A 15482-nucleotide genomic window follows, 5' to 3' on the forward strand; every position below is an offset into this window, starting at 1 on the left:
TGCCAAGCTCCATTATCTTAGATGTTTAGATTGGCAATTAAAAATGTAAGGAAGACTATGAAAGAGGAGATGAAGTCCTCCCATCTGGTGGCTTTCTTTCTGAATTCTGGCTCTGGCTGTAACCAGGGTTTCCAATGCCTGTCCTTATGCATCCACCTCAACCCTCGTGTTCACACTGAGGTGGGCCAGGTACCCGCCTCACCTCTCTCTCTGCAGTGCTCCCCACAGAGTGTGGGTGATGACCAGGAGGGGTCTGGGAAGAAAGGGCTTGGGTGTGCCATTCACACCCCAGGATGCCCTCAGCCCTTTCCAGCACAGAAGCTGGGGAGCAGGGGGCCTTACCCAGAGAGGCTGCCCTCTGGCCACTGCTGAACCCCAGCAGGCTGCCGGGCTCTGAGGCCAGGCAGGCAGAGGCACCATCTGCTAGGCCATCAGTCTGTGTGCTCCCATCTCTGCTCCCGTGTTTGGCATGGGCAGGGAGGGGAGCTGTAGCCACCAGCTCCTCCGAGGGTGCCCTGTCTGCTGAAAAGACAGGAGGTTGAAGGTTACTGCCTTGCCTACAACATGTGGACCTGAAAAAGAACACCCTGAGTTAACTGTACCTACTGGGGACTCGAGTGGTGTGGGTTGCTCTTGATTTGCAAGAACTTTGATTAAGACTAAATGCTCCTGTTTTCATATGGGAATAACTATCAGGCTGGATTGATTTCTAAACATCTTAAGTAGAGGAACTCTTCTCTGTAGATCAAGTCTTCTTGAATTTCTGTGGCATCTGCTGGTGCATCTGCACAGGCAGCTCTATTTTTACTTAGATGGTTTAGTGGCTGGGGCTGAGGGTGATGAAATTTATGGAGATGGGGGCTAAGCACCCCTCTTCACACTGGCAGGACAGCTGTGGGCTGTAGGGTCACTTGAGCCAGAGTATAAGCCACTGCCCTGGGAGAGGAATTAGGAAGCCCTGGCTCCTATGAGGCTTGGTTCTGAGAGGAAAGGTCATGTTCAGGCCTGAGAGAAACTCCTTCTATCTATCCCACCCACTAGCCTCCTCTTACCTGTTGCTAGTCTGGCAGGGGCATCCACTTGCCGCTCACTAGATGAGAACCCTTGCCAGCCCTGGGTCCCTGCTGCTGCAGCCGCAAAGATAGATGGCACCGACTTGGCAGGCCGCAGGGAGCCCTGGGTGGCCTTGCCAGGGTCTTTCCTGGAGCGTTGCTGAAGGACCTTGATCACTGCATCCTTCTCCAGGATCTGGGCATGGAGCACCTTTAACCTGAGGGGTGAGAGCCAGGCCCACATTGTCAGCATTGGAAGGAATGCTCTCCCTACAGCCAGGCTGGACCTTCTGCCCATGCAGCAGGGGCCTGGAGTGGGCCTTCAGAAACATCATCACAGCTCTGGAATTTGATGCCCAGGCTCTGAAAACCACAATAATGAGGCTCTCGACCCTTCTCACTCTAGCAAAGGTAAGTCATCGGGAGTTGGCTTCTAGACTCATCTGATGCTAGCAGTGGCACAACCCTCGTCCTGGAGGGCGATACTCCGGAGAGGAGAGGAAGAGGCCCAGAGCTTTGGATGGCATCCAACACCTCCATAGTTCGAGTCTACCCTGGGCACACTGAGGACTCAGTTGGTATTTCTGGGAAAGAGCACGCTTGCGATCCCTGGTATGCCAGATATGTGGGGCCAGCTCAGAAGCAGGAGGGATTGCAGAGCTGTGTGGGGAGAGGGGCCTATTTACCAAGGACCAAGGACAGGATGGGGACTGGACATTGCCACCCCCACCCCCACCACAGGTACCCCAGCTGGCCTGCGATGCTGCACCTGCTTTCCATCTCCTGATGCCTGTGGCCGCCGGTGAGCAGGCCCTCGTTGAAGCTGCTGCTGGGCGAGGGCTGAGGGGAGTGTCGGATGAGGGTGGTGTCGCGCTGTGCGGCAGCTGTAGCGGCCGCGTCCATGGCAAACTGCCTCATGGCACGTTCCTCCAGATACTTCTGTTCCCACTTGGTCATGTCAGCCTCCAGTGCCAGGATCTGCTCCTCCTTCTCGCGCAGTTGCTCCGACAGCCGCAGAGCACTAAGCTCTGGGGACCCACCACTGCCACTCCCACCACTAGGGGTGCCTGCCTGTCTCTGCAGAGCAAGGGGCACTGCTGTCAAGGGCGGAGGTTGGGGTGTGGCGGTCCCCAGTCCTAACCCCCACACGATGACCCTCACTTGTGCATGGGCTTGTTCAGCTGTGCACAGCACACTACCCCATCCTCCCTCCACCCAGATGGGGGCGTGGATACGGGGAGTACCCATATCCCTTCCCTGAATCTGTGGCCAAGGGCATAAGGGCACGGGTGACCATATAAATGATCCTCCAGGGCCGAGCCCGTGGCGCACTCAGGAGGGTGCAGCGCTGGGAGCGCGGTAGCACTCCCACCGCGGGTTCGGATCCTATATAGGGATGACCGGTGCGCTCACAGCGCTCACTGGCTGAGCGCGGTGCGGCCAGTCTCAAAAAAAGGACAAAAAAAAAAAGATCCTCCAAACTGGGAAAGGAGGTGCTATCAATAATTACACTGGGACAATGGGTATAAACTAGAACCGAACCAGGCTAACCAGGAAATTTGGTCACCCTACTTCTGTGGGAAAGGTAAGGTTAGGAGTGGAGACAGAACTCTATCTGGTTGGTAAACACCAAGAATTGTTTACACGGAAGTCCAAAGCGAGGATAAAGACTCAGGATCAGGGCAACCATGTTCCCTCCTGATCTTGGGGAGACATATAAGAGAGCTGGCTAGTCTGCTATAGCAAGGTGTCTGACCTACTTTCTCTTCCAATTAACGATGCCAAACCTTGTTGCTGCCGAGGACAGGAGTCCCCCAAGGCTGGACAGAGCCTCTGCTGACATAGGTGAGAGGGAGGGACCATGCTGCAGAGGTGGAACAGAGATCAGTCACCCGTGCCTTCTATGGGGGCCATGGCCTGGATCTGAGCAGGGGCTCTAAGGGGCCCCAAACCTAGACCCTGAAAGGAGGATGGGGAGCTGACATCCTCAGATGCCATCCTAGCTCTGCCACCTCCGTGGGTCTTCCCGGCTCACCTGCTGTGCACGCAGGGCCTTGAGTTCCTGCTCCAGGCGCGTCCGCAGACGCAGCTCCAGCTGCTCCCGCTTCTCGCAGGCGGCCTGCAGCTGCCCGAGTGCCTGCTGCAGCCGCTCCACCTTCTCCACGTACGCCTGCTTCTTGCGCAGCTCCTCCTCGGCTCGTGCTGCCCGGCCCTGAGCGTTGCCCAGGGCCTGCTCCAGCAGCTCGGCGCGCCGCCTCTGGTCCTCGATGGCACCGCGCAGCAGAGCCATCTCCCGCTCCAGCTTCTCCTGCTCTTGCTGCTGCTCGTAGCCTGCAGGGAGAAAGAGGGGCTCGATCAGGGACGGCGACCCCCCGTGGCTGGCCCCCCTGCCTGCCCGGCTCTGTGATGACCTGTGGGTGAGCAGAATTGCTTTTCATCCCCCCAGCAACCCCTAGGTGCTAGGTACCATTACTGACCCCGTTTTACAAGGGAGGAAAACCGAGATTCAGGTTGTCAGGAATAAATGGCAAAGCCTGACTCCAGGACCCTTGTAGTAATGACTCAGCTATACTGCCTCTCTGCTGGGACATGGGTCTGCAATGGGACAGCCCCAAACACTGTCCTCTTATGCCAGGTGTCATCACTTCCAGAACACATTCACAATTTCCCTTGAGGATGACTAGAGACTGGTGAGGTAGGAACTGTGATGCCCACTTACAGATGAGAAAATGAAGGCTCAGGAGGGCTGTGACGTGGACATCATGCAAGTGAGAGAAGGAAGAAAACCATCGTTTGCTGCCCTCTGAGCTGGGCACTTACACATCTTATTCCACTGAATCCTCCCACCACTCGAGGTAGGATTTGTGACCCCCAACTTATAGGGGAGGAGACATGGGAGGTGAATGGTGCTGCCAGATGGGGACCAAGTTGGCTTCAAAGGCCCAGGCTGCTCCCATGTAGTGCCACATTTCCTCCCATGGTCTGGGGAGACCATGATAGGTGGGCAACCACGCTCCAAAAGGAATGTAAACCCTGGAGCACAGTGAAAATGACTACGGCCCAAAGATTTGTGTCTGAGGTTCGAGCTGCCCTGACTTTTAAATCTTCTTGTTAATTGCCTAGAGGAACTCTGCTCAGAGACCCTCTCCAAATAGCTGGGCCAAGCAAGGCCCAAGCCAAACCACACCGTCCTCTGGCCGGTGCTCTGGACTTAAATCCACCTTCCATGCACCTGCCTCTGGGAGTCCCAGGCTGATCCCTGGAGCAGTGGGTCACCTGCTTACCTTGCTAGAGAGTGGGGTGGTAGCAGGGAGGAGGGTTGTGGGGCTCAAAGGCACTGTCTGTAGAGCAGCACTCTGATTCAGTGGAAATTTCTGCTGGATGGAAATGTTCTACACAGTGTTATTCACTGCAGTAGCCGCCAGGCATGCGTGGCTATTGAACACTTGAAATGTGACTATAAGATGGAGGAACAACATTTTAAATTTTATTTGATTTTCATTCATTTTAATCTTCGGGCCACATGTGGCTAGGTACCTGTCACCTAGGACAGTTGCAAGAGTGAGAAAGCTTGAGACCCTGGCTTGCAGAAGGGAGGATTCATTCTCTCAGGGCCCTGGGGCAGAAGACGGTGGATGCAGAGGCAACCCACGTCAACTCTTGGCTCACTCTGGATTTTTGAAGGCTGGGTCCAGGCTGGCTTCATTCTTTGGCATGGAGGGAAATGATGGGGAAGACTAGTAATATTGAAATTGAGTCACTGAAGCGGGGTGGAGGGGGGCAGGCAGGTTTGGATCACAGACAGTGTCCCCCTCCTGTGTTGGTTCCCAGAGCCTTACAGCTTACAGAGTTTGCACAAGGCCTGCATCTCATTCCAGCCTTAGCATGACTCTGGGAGGCAGGACTATCCCATCTTACACCCGGAGACCCGGAGGCTCAGGGTGACAAGAAACATGACCAAGGGGGCAGAGCTAGAAGAGTCAGGCCTCAGGACTCAAGGCCAGACCGCCAGGGAGGGCAGGGCCTGCCAGAGGAGCCACAAGGGCACTGTGGGGGGCTGCATGGTGTGCCTAGGAGGAAAAGCAGATGGCACTGGTGACAATGGCCATACTTTTGAACCAGTGCTAACTGACCCCAGAAAAAAGTGAGGTCGACCAGAGACATCTTCCCTGAGAATCCTGTTTTCTCTGCAGTCCTTCTGGATGGACCAAGGAAGAGCTACTTGGGTTTCCTCAGCCCTGCAGAGGAGAGGCCAGTAGACCCACCTTTCTGCTTCCAGAAGCCTCCTGCAGCCTTATACAACTTCTAATGCCCTGGTGGGGGCAGGGAGGCTTCGGGCCTTGGCCATCCCCAGCCACCAGGACTCTGTTAAAACCATGGGCCTGTGGACCTTCGGAGGAGCTTCTCAGAAGTATGTGGCCTGGGCGGGGGTGAGGGTTGGAGAAGAGAGCAGCGGAGGTGGGCAGAGGGCCGGCAGGAAGGCAGGGCAAGGCGTGGAGGGGATGGGGGATGCGCCTTGAGCAGGCGAGGCCCCCACCTCCGGCCCAGTGTCCCTTTGTCTTGGTTCGCCCTCCCTCCTCCCAAAACCCAGCACCCTAAGCAGCACGCTGGGGAGGGAGCGGCGGGGGGCGGGCCGGGAGCGGAACAGCCCAGGCTCAGGAATGCCAGGCATCCAGGTCACCCGCGGCTGCGAGATTAATGGCTCCAGCAAGGAGCCAAGAACAGCCTGGCGCTTGCTCACTCCCTGGGGAGCGGAAACGCCTCCCTGCCGGCTCCCCCCTCTACTCCCCTTGCAAGCTCCCAGAAACCCGCCCCCCTGACTTACTTTCTTTGGCAGAGCCAGGCCCCACGAGACTGCCCTCATCCACTGGACACCCCCATTCTGCCTGCCCCCAGCAGCTCCTCCTCTCTAGACTCCCTTTCTCTCTCAGCCTATCACCTCCCTGCCAGAGACTGTAACCATTGTACCTCACAGCCCAGCCTATGTTCTGCCCCACCCTTCAATCCCTTCACTGCTGTGTCCCCCCATTCCCTGCCCTGGGCTTTGAATCCCCCCACTCAAGGGGACCCTGTCCAGGGCTCTGAGCCCTCCTTGAAGGAAGAAGGGCATGCTGCCAGCCAGAGCTCAGTCCTCAAGCTTCTCCTCCACTTCTGGACATCCCTACCATCTGTGCCACTTAGTAGGTTTCCTGATAGGTTTCTTGACCCCCTCCATCCTCAAAGCCACCTTTACCCAGACACCAACCACTCCCATTCCTCTTCTCTGCAAACACCTCGAACATCACTATAGTGCATTGTAGCAGCTCAGCAAGTTACTGCTCTGTCTCTTCTGTTGCTAGCGCTTCCTTCTGCTGCTGATCTCAGGGCTCCCTCTACCTCCGGGCTCCCTCCACACACCTCCACTTGAGCCATCCAATTGCTCCTTCACCTCTGGCCCGCTCTCCACCCCTGCCATCTCTCTCAGAGCCTCTCTCAGGCCACCAGGGGCCTCCTAATCACTAGTCTCCAGGACCATGAACACCTTGTTCTCTTGCACCTGGGGGAACTTGCTCCTTCCTTAAGCTCACCCCCTCTCTCTTGACCTCCCCGCCATGGTACCTTCCTGGGCCTGCTCCCACCTTCTGCTAAACAGCACCTTCTGCCAGGTGCTTAGCACAATTCTGCTAATGAACAGATGAATAAATGGACTAGTTAATGAACTCATCCACCATTCACGATGCTTGGACTAACCCCTTTAGAAAGAAGCCTCCTGAACCCTTCTTTAGACTGATAGTTAAGCTCTAGAAGCCCCTTTTTGGCTGTTTCAGGTGACTCCACTTGGCTGCCCTGTAAAGGCCCCCCAGCTTCTCACATTTCCACTGGGTGCCCCCAACCTTTCCGAGGCCTGGAACTCTCTGGGAAACTCTCAGACTCTTCCTTCATCCCACTGTCTCCCCCACTGCCCAACGCACCTCTGTTTCTGACCCACACTTCTCTGTTGGGCCGCACCACAGCTTAGCAAATCACTTCTTCCTAGCTTTCCGTCTTGTATCAGTTGATCTTCCCAGTAAATATAGAAGTAGATCTTATTCTTCTTTGGAAGCCACCCTTCTCCCCGAGGCCCAGTCCAGTGCTTGGCATACAGTAGGCATTCAGTCACTTACTGCCCAAAGTACTGCTTTGCAAGGGGAAGGGCCAATCCTCTCTGTCCAGAGGGTCCCCCCACCTGCACACCTGGACAGGCTTCTTAGTGAGACCCCTACTCACTCTGAGCAAGCAGCTTGGCCACCATGTCCTGACTGCCCGTCTGAGCCTCCTGTGTCTTGCTTGCCAGTCGGCGGTTTGCAGATTCCAATCTCTCTGTTTCAAATGAAAGAAAGATGTTTTACTGTCAGGTGAAGCTGCCTGCCTGGGGTTTTCCCTGGGGTCCTCTATGTGAGGCTGCACTCTTGCAGCTGGAGATGGGCTTGACTCAGGGCCCAATGCAGAGGGAGTACTCCCATCAGGGGCTGTGATCTGGGCCACATGGTGAGAGCTCCATGAGGGGTTCCAAGATCCAGAACACAAAGATAAGCATTGGCTCCCAAGAAGTCTCAGCCTGGTCCCTTCTCAGTCAGTTTGTACTTATTATTGCAGAGAACAGAGATTCTGAATTTTCCCCTAGAGCAGAGGAAGTGAGCCCTCTGCAGATGCTCCCCGACCCTCCACCTGTGTGGCTGGCGCTCACCTCTAAGATCCCGGTTGAAGTCCTGCAGCCTCCTCATCTCACTGTCCATCTTGTTCCGCATGGTCTTCTCCAGGGCCTCCCGCTTGGAAGAGGCTCTTGTCAGGCTCTCGTGGGCCTCAGAGAGCCGCTGGATCTCACCTTCCAGCTGTAAGAGGCAGACAGCAGAGGTGAAGGAAGGGGAGAGCTCCTGGGGAGGGATCTCAGGCCCATCTGCTACTCTCCATCAGAAAAGGCGAGAGATGAGAGAAAAAAAAGCAGGAGCAAAAAATCCAGGTGGCTATAGTGGGACCGGCAGAGCCTGTTGCCTCCTGAGGCAGACCAGACTGCTGGAACCAGCAAGCCGAGTGAACCCAAGGCCAGGTACTCTGGACATGGCTGCCTCCAGGGTGGCAAGCACAGCTCTCCTTTGCCCAACATCTAGGAAGAAGCATTTGACTTCTGGCTGGCTTCTGCTGAGAAATCTGAGCACAGTGGGACAGGAGTTGGCACAAAAAGACTCCAGCCATGTTCTGGGTGGTTTGACCTATCTTGGATAGCCCAGGAGAGTCATGGGAGGCCTGAGGCCATCTGCTAAAGCTGAGCCTTAGCCTTAGCATACGACGGGTAAACTTTGACTGAAGAAGAGGGCACTGGACTCAAGCCAGAGCTGCCATCCACCGTTGCCATCCACCCCGAGCCTGGCCCCGGCTGCCCCTCCCACTTGGCTGCCGGCAGGTTCCGCACGTGCTCCTAGCCAGCCTGCAATTCCAACAAGTCGCTCGTTTTTTTTTTTTCTCCCCCCAAGAGGAGGGGCTTTCTCTTTGGCCAGGGCTGGCCTGGAACAGACTTGCTGTTGTGTGGGGGACACAAAGAGCTCTCTGTGGGAGGTGTCCACGGGAGGGGTGTGTGCAGGGCAAGGGTGTGAGTGTGCGGGGAGCTGGTGAATGGGCTCTTTCTAACCATCACTGGCCAGCAACTGCTCACGCTCCAGGCCTGCTCTGCCAGCCTCTCGGCTGCTCCCCAGCTGTCTGGAGTCAGCTTGGGAGGGTGCACGAGCGGTGAGGAGGGTGGGGGACAGACGGATGGGTGAGAAATCCAGCCAGACATAGGCATTCAGGCTCCTCTGCCTCCCCTTGGACTGCCCACTCCCCGGTCAGCCCCTGCAGTTCCTTTCTCCCTGTCCCCCCCGAGGTCCCAGCAGGGCCTACCTTCTCAATGCGGCCAGCCTTCTCCGCTGAGCTCTCCAGCTCCCTGTGCAGCCTCTCGTTGTCTCTCTGCAGCCTGGCATTCTCCCTCAGCACAGTCTCCATCTGGGCCAGGTGGGCACTACCTGAGGAGGCCTGGGCACTTGCTGGCCCCTCCACCCCAGGTGGACTGAGAGAGCCCAGGGGGCCATGGCTGAGAGTGGCTGGGTGTGGTGGCGGGGGATGCTCCTGGGGCTGCTGCAGGTACTGGTACTGCTGCTGCTGCTGGAGAAACACAGGAGGCACCTGGGCCTGCAGGATCCTGGGAGACAGAAGAGGTGGTGCTCAGAGACGGCACAGACCCCTTCTGCTTCCACCCCAGAGCAGCCCAGAGTCACCCCCCTCCTGGACACATGGGGAAGACAAGTATCAGTGTTACTGTTAATTACTCAGTCTCCCCAGTGTTAGGCAGGAACTGGTGGGAAAGACCTTTTCCAAATGGTGTCTGCTTGACATTCTCAAGGGCCACAAGGCAGGGCTGGAGGGGATTAATTTCAGGATGTTTGTTTCATGCCCAGCCTCACTGTGGCCAAGGCCTTGGGGATCAGCCTGAGCAATCCTGGGCCTCCTAAGCAACTAGTGCTTAAATAAGGCATCTTAAAAAATGCATCCTTGACCCTTCTAATCAATAGAAGGTTCTTTCTGGATCTGGAGGCCACATCAATCATGACTGAGCATGTAGCTTTCCAGGCCCCCAGGCCACTTGGGAGCTGGGCCCCAGCAGCTACCCTGTGTCTATGACAAGCCGCCAGTTTCAGGCCTACCAAAGCAGCGTACTCAAGTTGTCTCTTTCCTATTTCAGGTCCTGTCACCCTCCTCAGAAACATTTTTAGGACTCCAGTTAAGGTTAGAGTGGAGAGACAGATGTCAGGGCAAAAGTCTGGGCTCCAGAGTCTGACAAATAGGGGTTCAAATCCCAGCTCCAGCTGTTTAAGCTTGGGCAAGTGCCTTAGCCTCATGGCATCGGCATTCCTCTGCTAAGTTGTGAGGGTCTCCAGCCTCAGGGGGGTTTGTGAGGACTACACTATGTAAGGACTTGGCAGAGTGCTGAGCAGACAGTGGTCCATCCTCTACCTCTCGTAGTAGGGACCTCAGCTTACTCTCAGTTTAAAGAAAAAATGTGACCCAAAGCTAGATTTTCTTGGGAGTATGGACCAGCTGTGGGCTACTGCAGTAGCTGAATTCAGGGTGCAGCGTCCTGCTGGCCTCTGGCACTCAGTTTAAAGAAAAAATGTGACCCAAAGCTAGATTTTCTTGGGAGTATGGACCAGCTGTGGACTACTGCAGTAGCTGAATTCAGGGTGCAGCGTCCTGCTGGCCTCTGGCAATGGTGTAACATCACCTTGGGGCTCCGTGTTGAAGGAAAGGGAGAAGAATAGAGACATGGGGAGTGAGAGGGCGTCTCCGGGGCTTTCTGACTCCAAGTGTCACAACTACCCCAGTTTTGCCAAGAATTCTCCAAGTCCCAGAAGCCCCACAGAACCTTAATTTCACTTTCGGGTCCACCCCCTCAGCAGGCATGCCCACCCTCCCCTCGGACCCCTCCCCCTCCAGCCTATGGCTCCATGGCTCTTCTTAGAACCCTAGGCTAAAGGTCAAGTCCCTGTCCTCAGTTCCCAGCAAACAGTCTTCCTCTGATTGGCTGGAAGGAGAGGCTGGGCAGATGTATTTCTCCTACTAGCTAAGGTAAGGCTTCCAGGGAGTGCTGGGCAGAGGGTCCCCACTGGACTGTCTGAACTCCCCCTTCATGCTAAATGTGGCTTTCTCGGGGCTGCTGCAAGAACTTGCTCCCTGCACTGGGCCTGGCAGACACAACTGGCATTCTCTGGGGATGACTTAGCTCCCAGAAGAATGGCGTCTCCTCTCCCTTCGCAGCTGCTTTCGCTGCCCTTGTCCTCCCCTCCCCTCCTCTTTTTGTTCTCCTGCAGAGTCGGCTTCCTTGCCACAATACTATCTTTTCCTGACAGAGTTCTAGAAGAAGGCTGGTCCAAAGGAAGAAACCCCGACTAAGCTTCCGAAACTCTTCCTGACCGAGCCCTGAGAAGGGCGATAAGGTGGGAGTCTGGAGGGAGTGGAGGCTGGAGGAAAGCCACGAGGCTCCAGCCTCCGGTTCCCCCATGCCAATGCCATCACATCACGCATTTCTCGAGAGCAAGGAAAGGCATCTTTCCCAGGAAAGGCCAAACGGTGAGAAAGAGGGTGACTAAAGGAAGACTCAGCAGGCGTGAAGAGAGCCGGATTTTGACCATCAGCCATATGAGAAAGAGAGTTTGCAAATCCTCAGGCTCCTCTGGGGGGTTTCCTGGGCCCCCGCGGGGGGAGATCCAGCAATGATGGGTGTGTCAGCCTCTCTGGAGAAGGTGCTGGGTCAGGTGAGAAGCCTGAGGCAGAGCCTCATTTCTAGGAACCCGTATTTCTGCAGACTTTCTCGGCTTCCTGCTTCCTCCTGGTCAGCCTGCTTCTATTCTGGCCCCTTCCTATGCATGTAGCCAGAGGAACCATTTTTAAAAAGGTAAATCAAATCGCATCCTCTAATGGCTTCCCTTCAAACTCAGAATTATCCCAAAGTCCATTCCCTGGCCTCTCCTGAGCATCCACAGGAAGGGGCTCACCTGGACCCAGAATCCTCTCCCACTATAGGCTGCAGGCACATGGAACACACAGAAAAACAGCAAAGGAAATGAATAGTAGAGGCAGGGCAGCTCCTGCCCTGCTATAGGACAGAGAGAGGTCTCTAAGGAGGCCACTTGATCCTAGTCTCCAGTTAGGAATGCCTCCCAGTAATCATAAAAAGCATGCTGTCCACGTTTTCTTTAAAAATCTCCAGAGAAGGAGGGCTCACCTTCTTCCTACTTAGCTTGGAAAGAGTTTGGCAATGATTCCCAACCTTTGTCTTTAGAAAATTCTTTCTGAAAACTAACCTTTAACCCCCTGCTGCAATTCATATCCTCTGGGAAGCCTAGCTACTTCAATGCTACAGCTAAGCAGACAAAGCTGTCTGTCCATGAATTAAAGCAAGGAATGCCACTAACTTCTTAGGTGACCTTGGCTAAGTCCCTCTATCCTCCAGCATTATTAGCTCTTCTTTCTCAAGGGGGTTTGATCAGGCAGCCTTTGCAACTGGTGGGGATTGTGGCACCTCTGACAAAGGTGTGATCTCAAGGCTCTTCTCCCTGGGAGAACTACACTAGAAGAAAGCCAACAGCTTGAAAGGCCAAGGTGGGGCAGTTACCTGACTTCAGCATGCTGGAAGTGTGGGCTGCTGCGGGTGCGGTACCGTGGGTCAGCGACAGCAGTGGTGGTCTCATGAGCTAGTACAACATGTGGGTACTGAGGTGGGGGTCCACGGGGCTCTGGGCCCTCAGCAGGGGGTCCCCGGGGTAGGGGGCCCTGCTGGCTGCGGGCCAGCTGTGGGAAGCTGTGGGAGGAGCTCATGTGGCTGGGGACTCGGGCGCCGTTCCTCTCCAGGGACAGCTGCAGAAGCCGTTCACTCAGGGAGCGCACGTGCCCATGCCTCAGCTCTCGCAGGGCCTCATCCTGCCGCCGACTGCCTCCCGGGGCTCCACGAGGATCCCGATCCCCACCATGAGGCCGGGGCCCTGCCTGCTGGGCCGCATAGTACTGTGAATGGGCTTTGGCCTCCTCATAGGTGGGCAGCTCCTCGCCCTTGTTGGGCTGGGGGCACAGCCGGTAGAGGGTGTTCTCTGCCAGGTGTGTCTCACCGCCCTGGTGCTCCTGGCCCTGGGGCTCCTGCCTTGTGGCCTGCTGCAGCACCTGACTGTCCTCGGGTGCCAAGATCTCCAGGGAGGCCTGGGGGCTCCCTGTGCCCCCAGCTCCGGCCCCACCACGCAGGGCCTGCTGCTGGATGGCCAGCAGAGTACGCGTCTCCGTCAGGTTGCCGTAGCGCAGCTGCTCCTGGATGAGGCGGTGCAGGACTGTCCCTGAGGAGTCTTCCAGGGTCCTCATGCTTCTTTGGCTTGCACACACCTGTCTGGACAATGGCCAGTGGCACCTGGCAAAAGAGAGAAGAGTAATCAGTGGAAGCACATGGAAAGGAGACGACTCTCTATTACAGTCTGGTTGAAAGCAGAATGGTAAAGAGCAAGACTTGGGGGCAGTGGGGTGGTTCACACAAGCCTGGGTTCGAGCGCCAATGCTGCCACCTACTGATTAAGGCAAGTTGCCTAACCTCCAAGCCTCAGTTTCTCCATCAGAAAGAAGGAAAGAATACTGCTTGCCTCCCGGAGTTGAGAATTAAAAGAGGCAATGGATGTTGAGCTCCTGGTACAACATAAATCCTTAGCAAATGCTTTCTGTTATACTGATATTCATGGAGACTTACTATGCCTAGGTAAAGACAACAGTAAACCAGAAGATACTCTATCAGGAACAACAGCCCCTTGCAGTCAGGGGGCTGACTCATCAAACAGCCTGATGAAGCACTCCAGGGCAGGCCTAGTTCAGACCTAACCCCTTAGCTGTCCAGTCTGGGGGTGGACAGGGCCCCAGTTTATTGGCAGGTGAAAAAGAATGTGTGCAGCCCACTAGAAGCCCTAGGCAAACGGCCCCCTGTACCCTCTAGAATAAAGCACGCCTTAGCACAGTCAGCCTCCCACCCTGTACCCTCCTGAGCCTTCTATCCACATCTCACTCTCCCTGAACCAGAAAGCTCCTGGAGGACAGACCCAGGACTCTGCTTCATTGAGGGCTGCTGAGAGAATGAATCAGAGCTCCCTGTCATGGGATGACCTTGGCAATCATTCTGCAAGGTGAAAGGAAGAAGGAGAAATCATATCTCAATTGGTGAATAAGGGATGAAAAAAGAAAGGTTACAATGGGACAACGGTTTTGTGATGTCAGGCAAAAAGGTTCTTCCCATCAAGGTTAGTGTGACAGTCACCTAGCCTCTGTGTGCTGACAGTAATTGCATGAGAGCTCCGGGGGAAAAAAAGGATGGCATGATGTTTTTGATTTTATGATTATCCCCCCCTCCCAATACACTTGCTACTTGCCAAAGCCACCACTGGTCCTCTAGGCACAGGGAGGGCACATAGGGGATGGCACTCAGCATCTTTGCTGACATCAGTGACACTCACTTGGTCCAAGTGGAGGAGTAAAGGGACCTGGGGTAGGCTCTTGGTTTGCAGGGATGTGGGTCTGGAGACTGTGAACCTAAAGTGCAGGGACATAACATCCGAGGAAGGTGTTCCCTTTGAAGCTTGGGCTCCCAGCAGCTTACGGCCTGGAAGGCTGCCACCTCCCTCACCCAGCTTCCCTTCCACAGCCTTCTCCAACACAAACCCCCAAACTGGGATCCAGGGAAAACCAAACAAAATCCACACTGCCGCAGGTCCTGTGTGCATGGGGGAGGGGGGCAGGAGGAATGTGCTCCCTCCTCTGCCACACAACTAGCCCCAGTGCCTGCCTCAGCTTGGGCTTGGCATGTTGGTAGAGCAGCCATTCCCAATCTACTCCTTTCCCCTCCTCCCCCAGGACTCCAGCTGCCCAGAGCTGGGGAGTGGGGGATGAGTCTGGAGGGCATCCATGTACCCATCCTTCCTGGCACCCAACTGCCCCCACCCCCACCCCCCCACGAGGAGTACATGTGCAAGACCGCAGTTACTACAGGCAAAACAAGCCACTAGAAGTCAATTCGCCTGAGTTTCACCTGCGGGGCACTTCCTAAATTAATCACTGTCTGGGCTAATTCCCTCTGAGGAGGGCCCGGGAGCAGAAAGAAGGAATGCAGAGCCTTTCCGACAGATTCCAGGCGCGCCGACAGAGTGCCAGGACCGGGAGCAAGGGACACCTCGGAGGCCTCTCATCGCGAATGTGTCGCCGGCAAGCCCCTCAGACGCACATCCTCTCAGTCACCCAAGGGCCGAGCCCTTACTGAAACCTGCTTCCCCGACCCCTGCGTGCACCTCTGCGGCCCCTCGCAGGCACGCAGCTGCGGCCTTTGCCACGGTCCCTGTCGCCGAGAAACCACAGCGAGCGCCTGGAGTCAGGTCGCAGCCCGCGGGCTGCGGTTCCCGCCCTGCCCCGACCCGGGCGGCCACGGGCACCGGTGCGCCGGGGCTGGCGGCGAGCGTAGCCCGCAGCCCGGAGAGGTCTTTAAGCGTCGCGGGCCGCCTCCCTCCCTCGCTCCCGGTCCCTCTTTGTTTTCCAAATACTCCAGCGCTGACGTCACCGGCTGGCCAGCAGGCTGCATTCTTTCTAAGTGAGAGCCAGTATGTGGCTCCACAGAGGATTTTCCAAGGGAGACAAAGAGGAATTCTCGGGCTAGTTGGCAGCAAAGACACCTGTAACCCCACCTAACCAAATCAGCCCCCAGAAGCGGAACTCCACGCGCCGCCCCCACCGCGACCTGCCACTCCCAACACCGAGCCCGCTCTCCCGGGAGTCTGCGCCCTACCCCAGCCCCAGAGGACCCGCGCGCCTTCCGGAGCCCCCCGAAGCGCATGGCGCGGCATTCCCCGCGCGGAGCCGCCCTGGCCCGGC

At 56.2% G+C, this 15482-nt stretch overlaps 1 protein-coding gene across 4 annotated transcripts in view; it reads right to left on the bottom strand.

Moving 5' to 3' along the window:
- AMOTL2 (angiomotin like 2) overlaps nt 1–15482 on the bottom strand; it is a 19247-nt gene that overhangs the window by 1950 nt on the left and 1815 nt on the right. Inside the window, exons 1-8 of one of the 4 annotated variants that reach the window (XR_550183.1) lie at nt 12214–12999; nt 8946–9243; nt 7759–7903; nt 7299–7391; nt 3088–3383; nt 1822–2123; nt 1060–1270; nt 343–522 (exon numbers count right to left, since the gene is read on the bottom strand). Coding sequence is in view for 3 of the 4 variants with exons in the window: in XM_008568215.1 (XP_008566437.1) it covers nt 343–519; nt 1053–1270; nt 1822–2129; nt 3088–3383; nt 7299–7391; nt 7759–7903; nt 8946–9243; nt 12214–12999 (2321 nt within the window). In the remaining variant the exon portion in view is untranslated. Of the gene's footprint in view, nt 1–342; nt 523–1052; nt 1271–1821; nt 2130–3087; nt 3384–7298; nt 7392–7758; nt 7904–8945; nt 9244–12213; nt 13000–15482 lie in introns of those variants that run through there. The other 3 variants (XM_008568215.1, XM_008568216.1, XM_008568218.1) reach the window with 3 other exon arrangements.

This window comes from Galeopterus variegatus, unplaced genomic scaffold (genome assembly GCF_000696425.1).
Source record: "Galeopterus variegatus unplaced genomic scaffold, G_variegatus-3.0.2 Scaffold388, whole genome shotgun sequence".
In the NCBI taxonomy this organism is placed as follows: domain Eukaryota; kingdom Metazoa; phylum Chordata; class Mammalia; order Dermoptera; family Cynocephalidae; genus Galeopterus; species Galeopterus variegatus.